The 8,301-nt window shown below is 38.3% G+C and overlaps 1 protein-coding gene across 1 annotated transcript in view; it reads left to right on the top strand.

The window, feature by feature from the left end:
* Window positions 1-8,301, top strand: part of C9 (complement component 9) — a 93,851-nt gene that overhangs the window by 54,804 nt on the left and 30,746 nt on the right. Inside the window, exons 5-6 of the mRNA XM_006889580.1 lie at window positions 3,676-3,814; window positions 7,329-7,598. Of these exons, the coding sequence (XP_006889642.1) occupies window positions 3,676-3,814; window positions 7,329-7,598 (409 nt within the window). The remainder of the gene's footprint in view (window positions 1-3,675; window positions 3,815-7,328; window positions 7,599-8,301) is intronic.

The raw sequence follows: 8,301 nt of genomic DNA, 5'->3' as shown, positions 1-8,301 counted from the left end.
AGATCTCTTTTTGTTTCTTGTAGTAATGTTTTGTAATTTTCTTCGAAGAAATCCTTTGTGCTTCTGGTTAAATTTACTCCCAAGTATGTAATCTTGTGATTAGCTATTGTGAATGGTATTGTTTTTCTTAGTTCCGGGTCTGTAATCTCTTTTTCACTGTAGAGAAATCCAACTGATTTTTGTATGCTGGTCTTGTATCCTGCTACTTTGCTGAATTGGTCTACTGTGTCCAATAGTTTCCTTGCTGAGTCTTTAGGGTTTTCTAAGTATACTATCATATCATCTGCATAAAGAGATAATTTTACCTCCTCTTTGCCAATTTGGATACCTTTTATTCCCTTCTCTTGTCTTATTGCTCTTGTTAAGACTTCCAATACAATATTGAATAAGAGAGGTGATAATGGGCATCCTTGCCTAGTTCATGTTCTTAAAGGGAATGCCTTTAACCTCTCTCCATTGAGACAATGTTGGCTCTAGGGTTTGCATAAATACTTTTTACTATGTTGAAGAAATTCCCCTCTAATCCTATTTTCTTGAGTGTTTTAATCAGGAAAGGATGTTAGATTTTGTCAAAGGCCTTTTCTGCATCAATTGATAGGATGTTGTGGTTTTTGTGCTTTGCTTTGTTAATGTGATTAATTACATTAATTGTTTTCCTTATGTTGAACCATTCTTGTATACCTGTTATGAATCCCACTTGGTAATGGTGAATTATTTCTTTGATGTAGCGTTGGATTCTATTTGCCAGTATTTTATTCAGGATTTTTGCATCTATGTTCACGAGAGATATTGGCCTATAGTTTTCTATTTTGGTGGTGTCCTTTCCTAACTTTGGTATCAAAGATATGTTTGCTTCATAGAATGAGTCTGCGATAATTCCATCTTTTTCTATTTCATGAAATAATTTATGTAGAATTGGTGACAGTTCTTCTCTGAATGTGTGATAAAATTCACTTGTAAAACCATCTGGTTCAGGGCTTTTTTTGGTTGGGAGTTATTGTATTACCTTTTCAATTTCTTCTTTTGTAATGTTCAGATGTTCAATTTCAGTTTGTGACAGTTTAGGTAGGTTGTGCATTTCTAAGTATTTGTCCATTTCCTCTGGGTTTTCATATTTGTTTGAGTATAGTTTTTCATAATAATCTAATGTTAGCTTTTTTATTTTGGTTGGTTTTATTGTGATGTTGTCTGATTTATCTCTTATTCGGATTATTTGTGTCTTCTCATTCTTTTCTTTTGTGAAATTTGCTAGTGGCTTGTTCATTTTATTGACTTTTTCAAAGAACCAACTCCTAGTTTTGTTAATAGTTTCAATTGTTGTTAGGTTTTCTATTTCATTCATTTCTGCTCTAATTTTTATAAATTCAGTTTTTTTAGAGGGTGTCAGGTTTTCTCACTGTTCTTTTTCAATTTGCTGGAGATGTTGGGTTAGAGAGTCAATGGTCAAGTGTTGATATATTTTATAGAGAGTCTTCCTCTCTTTCTCTAACCCCTCTATTTTTCCCAGTATGATATCTTTTTCCAAGGATCACCCCCTCCTGGTATCATACCCCAAATAAAGTGAAATTTGAAGTGATAAAATGCAAACAACTCAAAGATAGTTAAATACGATTTTCTTTCGTTTTTCCACATGAATTAAAAACAATCTCGAACATAGATTTTGTATTGTTTGTTATGTGCTCTTGAGTTGTCTGTGACTCGTATATGCAACAGCTCTGAAACTTACTCTGTTCTGAGCCTGTCTCACTGATTCAGACACACCTGCCCCCGTTACCTTAGTTACTATATGAATCTATCTCATCCAGATACAGCATCGTTGATGGGGAAGAGATTTAGGTTGTTAACATTTACAGCTTACTCGGCTCCACAACCAATTCTCTTGGCACTAGCAGTCAGGAAACAAAAAGACAAATTGCACTGGGAAAATCTGCTCTCAGGGACTTCTTTGGAGTATTGAGAAGCAATGATGTCAGTCTAGATACTAAGGTGTGCCTGATGCAGGCCATGATCTTTGCAATTACTTGCTATGCATCAGAAAGCTGGGTAATGACTAAAGAAGAATTTTGAGTTGTGTTGCTGGAGAAAAGTCTTGAATATACATACCATGGACCACCAAGAAAAAAAATATGTCTGTCTTGGAGAGGGTGAAACCAAGTTTATCCTTGGAGGCTAGGATGTTAAGCTTCAACTCATATACTTTGGGCATGTGGCCAGGAGGGACCAATCCTTGAAGAGAAACATCATGCTTGGAAGGGTGGAGGGACAGTGGATGAGAGGAAGATATCGGATGAGATTTAGTGTATTGAACACTAATCATTAAAGATCAGACATCTTGTGGGATGATCAAGGACACTGAATAACTGTAAGAACCTAATACACCACCCATAAGTCAGTCTATTACACTTAGATGTTGCTATAATGTTGGAAGTCATGCCAGTTGTATTTCAAATACTAGGAGGGTCACATGTGGTAGAGAGATTTCAGCAGAGCTTCCATATTAGGACAGACTAGGAAGAAAGAGCTATAAATCTACTTCCAAAAATTAATCAAGGAAAATTCTATAGGTCACTATAGAATACTATAACAAATTATGCTGGAAAATGAACCACCTATCAACATGACACCAACAATACATAATGAATATAATGGTGGACTCAAGCATCTCAGTGTCTGTGAAGAAGGTGCAACATTCATCTTCCAAGCAACATGTGGTTCTCTTATTTGTGTATTCACTAAGAGAGGAGAAAACCTTGACAGCCATTTACCATAGGAAACCAGTATGGAGGGTCTCCATGTCTTCAACAGCACTGAAAAATGTACTAATAAATTTATCAGAAAATGAATTCTAGGCATTATGATGAATATTAAATCAATTCACTAATGTTGATTAGCTGTCTTCATAACATTTTCAAGATTCATCCATATTGTAGCATGTATCCGGGCTTTATTTCATCTTATAACTAAATAATATTCCATTTTTTTATGCATCCATAGACTGAGTGGCCCCATATTATTTTCAACCTACAAACCAGTGCTTTACCATTTTGAGGCTAAACAAAATTTCTGGTTCTGAATTAAATTCTGAAAGCTTTGAAAATTATTTTATGGGGGGAAAAAGGAGAATTTTCAGAGTGCCTTCCTGAAATTTTTGTGTTCCTTTTGGAAAACACAATAGGATTGAGTCTGGAGGTAAAGAGGTTTTTGACACACATGAGACAGCTGGAGCAAGACTTAAATTTAAAGAGAACAAGGGGAAAATAGAGCCTCTCTAGATGAAAAAGTGTAAGTATATGTTATGCTGTCCCTCAAGGTGTTCTGTTCTCAAACCATTGAAATGGTTGGTATTAAAGTACTGCATCTTATTCATTATGTGAATTAGATGATGGTTCAGTTAAGACTTGAGGAATCAAATAGTTCCTTGTGCCCTGTTTATATTTCTTTCATTTGACTCTAAACAGTATACTGTTGGCCTGTGAATTTAAAATGTAGACTTGCTTAGGTCTATTTTCTGCCTGAGACACTGAGCTATTGTGAAAAGGTTGTAGCTCTGTTCTTGATTGCATTGCATCAGGTGTCCACAAGTAAAACTGTCTCTCTTTCTCCAGCTACAGAGGATCATCTTGCTTTACTAAGAGATAGGTTTTCTAGACCCAATGTTATTTTGTTTGCTTTCAGGATCAACATCTTAGGAATGGATCCCCTAAGCACACCTTTTGACAATGAGTTCTTCAATGGCTTCTGTGACCGAGTTCGGGATGGAAACACCTTGACATACTACCGCAAACCCTGGAATGTGGCTTATTTGGGCTTTGATGTAAGTGTATTCAGAAGATAATACACCTGTGAAGGGTTTGGCTGAAGAGCTGCATCAATAATTTTGTTGCGGAGCTCTGGTGGCCTAGTGGCAAGAAGCTGCACTGCAGTCCCAGAGCTGTGTGGTTCAAATCCACCAGATGCTCTGCTGGAGGAGGAGGGGCAATTTCCTCCTGTACCAGTCAGATCCGATTTGATGGTACACATACAAAAAAATAGTAAAATTTAAAAAAAAAATAATAATTTTGTTGCTACATAATGGTGTAAGTTGATTGTATTCTGCCTCCAACTGGAAAAGAAATTTGGACCCTCAGGCCTGCAGCCCTTGGGTCTGGTTTTAATTGTTTTTTGTCAAACATTCATCTAAGCTATATAGCACTGATCTGTCCATTTGCTGTACAGAGGTAACTTGTGGTTGCTTTGATGCTAAACACTGTAACACTGATGTATCAAATATGATAATGGTTACCCGCGGTGGACAGTGTTTGGTGGGGCTTCCTGATTAAAAAAAGCTTGGAAGCAGGAGTGGAGTCCACATCCAAAATAGCTTGCCTCTAGGAACCCTATCTATGAACTTGGAGAAATGATGAATGTTATACAAATGTTCAGGTCTTTCATTCATAGGGTCACTATGAGTCTCCTAGGACTTGATGGCAATTAACATTAATGACAACAACAACATAAGGGAAAACTCAAGACACTCAAAATATAATGTAATAATTTATTGTTGTTGATTGTGTTTGAGCTGAGCACAACTCATAGCAACTCTATGAACAGAAGGCCTGAATCCCCTATACAGCTATCGGCATTTGTCAAAGTTCATAGAGTTTCTGGAGGCATGTGGTTTAGGAGTGGATGCCACTCCTGCTTCCAAACCTGTCATAGTATGTTATTGTTGTTATGTGCCATTGAGTCGCCTGCAATGAATAGCCACCCTATCTGCAGCAGTTCTGGACTCTTCCCTGTCCTGAGCCAGTCTCATTAATTGACACACCAATCCCCATTGCCCCAGTCACTGTATCAATCTATCTTATCTGGAGTCTTTCTCACCTGTGCATCTGTCCACCCCTCTGAGCATGATGTCTTTCTCCAAGGACCAATCTCTCCTGGCCATATGCCCAAAGTAAGTGAGGCAGAGCTTGAAAATCCTAGCCTCCAGGGAGAAACTTGGTTTCACCCTCTCCAAGACAGACTTTTTTGTTTTCTTGGCAGCCCAAGGTATGTGCAAGACTCTTATCCAGCACCATAACTCAAAGGCATCTGTTCTTCTTCTTGTGCCATCCTTAGTCATTGTCCAACTCTCCGAAGCATAACAAGTAATTGAGAAGACCACGGCCTGGAAAATCTACTGTCATGAACCTTTCCAGGGTGCTGAAGAGCAATGATGTTTGTCTAGATACAAGGGTGTGCCTAATCCAGGCCATGGTCTTTTCAATTACTTGTTATGCTTTAGAGACTTGGACAATGACTAAGGATGACAGAAGAAGAATTGATGCTTTTGTTATTTGTGGTGCTGGAGAAGAGTCTTGAACATACCATTAACTGCCAAGAAAACAAGTAAGTCTGTCTTGGAGAGGGTGAAACCAAGTCTCTCCTTGGACGGTAGGATTTTGAAGCTCTGCCTCACTTACTTTGGGCAGATGGTCAAGAGACATCTGTCCTTAGAGAAGGACATTATGCTCGTAAGGATGGAGGGACAGCACAGGAGAGGGAGACCCCGGATGAGATTGATTGATTGATACAGTGATTGGGGCAATGAGGACTGGTGTGTCAGAATTAGTGAGACTAGCTCAGGACAGGGCAGGGTTCGAGCTGCTGTACATAAGGTGGTTATACATCACAGGCGACTCAATGGCATATAACAACAATAACGTACTATGACAGGTTTGGAAGCAGGAGTGACATCCACTTCCTAAATAATGTGCCTCCAGAAACTCTATGAACTTTGGTAAATGTCCATAGTTGTAGAGGGATTCCAGGCCTTTTGTTCATAGGGTCACTATGAATTGTGCTCGACTCAAGGCAATCAACAACAACATGAAATCTAGTGGCCTAGGCACAAGGAACTGTACTGCCAAGCTGAAGGCACTTGATCTGGATCCACTAGCTGTTCCGAGGGAGAAAGGTGGGGAATCTCCCTCCTTGCCATTTACTGCCTCTAAAAACTCACCGGAGGGTCTGCTGTGGGTTGCTTTTGACTGCATGGTATATAATAGTAATAATGAAATCTGAAAACTTGAAAAAGCAGCAAGCTTTCTAGCTTTGCACAGAAGTCCAAATACTCAATGCATGCCACACACTCCTGAGGAGATCTCCTCTTTGTAAAATCAGACTGACTCTATCTTTACAGAACTACCTCCGATTCTAATTCATCAGCATCATAGCATAGAGTTTAGAACTCACAACATCTAAGAGAATTACATTATGCTGAGGGTTATGGGCAAATCGTATTAGCCACAACACTTACTCTCTCACTCATTGCTGTTGAGTTGTAATAACTCAGAGCTGATACTCCAGAGAATGGACCCTCAGGGGTTTTAAACAGCAGAATAGGAGATTGCCCAACTTTCTTCCTCAGAGTAGACAGTGCTCTTGCCTGTGAGTTGGCACAACAACTCCTTATGCATTAGGTCAGCAGATTTCCTAAGAACAGCATTGTTGTTGTACCATCAAGTCAGAATGACCTACAGTCGATTCTCTGGAATGTTTTCAGAGGTAGTTAATAGCACAGGAAGAGGAGACTGCCTGTCTTTCTTCCACTGCGAGGCTGACAGATTTGAACCACTGTATGCCTTTGGGATTGCAGCAGAGTACTTACATTTGTATCATGCAAATTGAATATAGTAAAAATGAACAGTCCAATAGCAGAAAAAGTTGTTGCAAGGGAAAGTCGGCTTCCTTTGCATCCTCATTTCTCACTGTTTTCTTCTCAAAGGAAGACATTCTCTTTACAGCCTTTTATCCTTTCTCCCAGCAATCTTCCGTGCACCCATAGCACCTCTTTTTTTTGACAGACAATACAGTACAAAGGGGAAGCAAACCATTGTTAAAGCTAGACAGCCTAGGGACAAATTCTGGCTCGTTCTTTTACCTGGAGAAGTTAGTACGTGTAAAACCATCAGAAATCATCTAATAAATCTTCAATAGTTGTTACTTTTGTTATTTCTTTATTACGAAAATGAGGATGCATTCTGCACCTGTTAGAACAAGTTGTGGGTTATTTTACTGACCAAGAATCACAGGCGCAAAACGATTATTGCATAATCTTGTCCAAGCCATGGAATCCGTACCTGGGGAGCCAGGATTTCAAACTCAGGCATCTGACTCCGAAGTTCTCAGCCAGGATTTCAAACTCAGGGGTCTGAATCCAAAGTTCTCAGCCCTAGCTCCTTTTTGCCAGTTCTCTTTGGAAAAGTAGCCTAAATATTGTTTGTTTCTATTTCTTTTTATGTATTTATTTATTTGTCGTGTCCTCATGTGTGCTGTTTTTAACAATACTTTCTAATTCCCTTTAGGTGAAAGCTGATAAACATTTCAGAACTGAGCATTTTGAAGAACAGACTCAAGCATTCCAAAGTATCATCCAAGAGAAGACATCAACTTTCAAAGCAGAAATCTCTCTAAAATTTGTACCTACGGAAACTTTTAAAGAATATAAATCTGCACTTGGATTAAGTCCTACTGGAGGACCCATTCCAAATCCTATTGATATCACGGCTGGGTCTAGTTTTACCTACTTCAAAAAGGAAGCTTACCAGCAATTTTTGTCCTATTTTTCAAAAAAGGTAAGACAAAGCATTTTATATAGAGAATATAATGATAGGTGTTTCAACCTAACCAAATGCCTTCTTTTAAGATTCCAGAGCTTATAGAACTTCTCAAATGAAACAAGTAATATTCAATGAATCCTCCTGTATGTAGTTAGAATGCTAAGTCGGGAATCGTCCAATGGGAGGATGAATAGCTGTAATGGGCTCAGGTGTTTGGTGGGAGTAAATAGAGAACACAAGTATTAAGAATTCAGAGGATTTTTTCTAACTGAGGTTGTGGTCATAAGACTATTTTACTTGTGTTTATTGCAATGGTTTAGAATGCTACTCTTTACTTACTACAAAGTATGTTTCTAAAATAATTGTTTCATAAAATGTACACTTTGGTCACAAAATTAATTTGCTCCAATGTCTTTAATAATTTGAGGCTTTGAGAATTTACATGCTTTTAACATCCCAGCCAGATTTACAAATCTGTTTCACCATTTTAGAAAGAAACTTAAAATATATTTTCTTTTTATTCATTTGGATAGTGGTTAAAAGCTCATTCTTCATTGTCTAGAAACTTACTCTACTCCTACTCATTGCTGGAGAGTCAGAAAAGAGCAAGGGAACACTGCATGGTTTAAAATCCAGAACGATGTCTGTCAAGGCTGTATCCTTTCTCTAGACCTGTTCAATCTCTATGCTGAACAAAGCATAGAAACTGAACTTTTTT

Source organism: Elephantulus edwardii, unplaced genomic scaffold (genome assembly GCF_000299155.1).
Source record: "Elephantulus edwardii isolate Elephantulus edwardi_28Jun2011 unplaced genomic scaffold, EleEdw1.0 scaffold00079, whole genome shotgun sequence".
NCBI classification, from domain to species: Eukaryota; Metazoa; Chordata; class Mammalia; order Macroscelidea; family Macroscelididae; genus Elephantulus; species Elephantulus edwardii.
The sequence above is the reverse complement of the archived record's forward strand: the minus strand, read 5'-3'. Positions and strand labels throughout refer to the sequence as shown.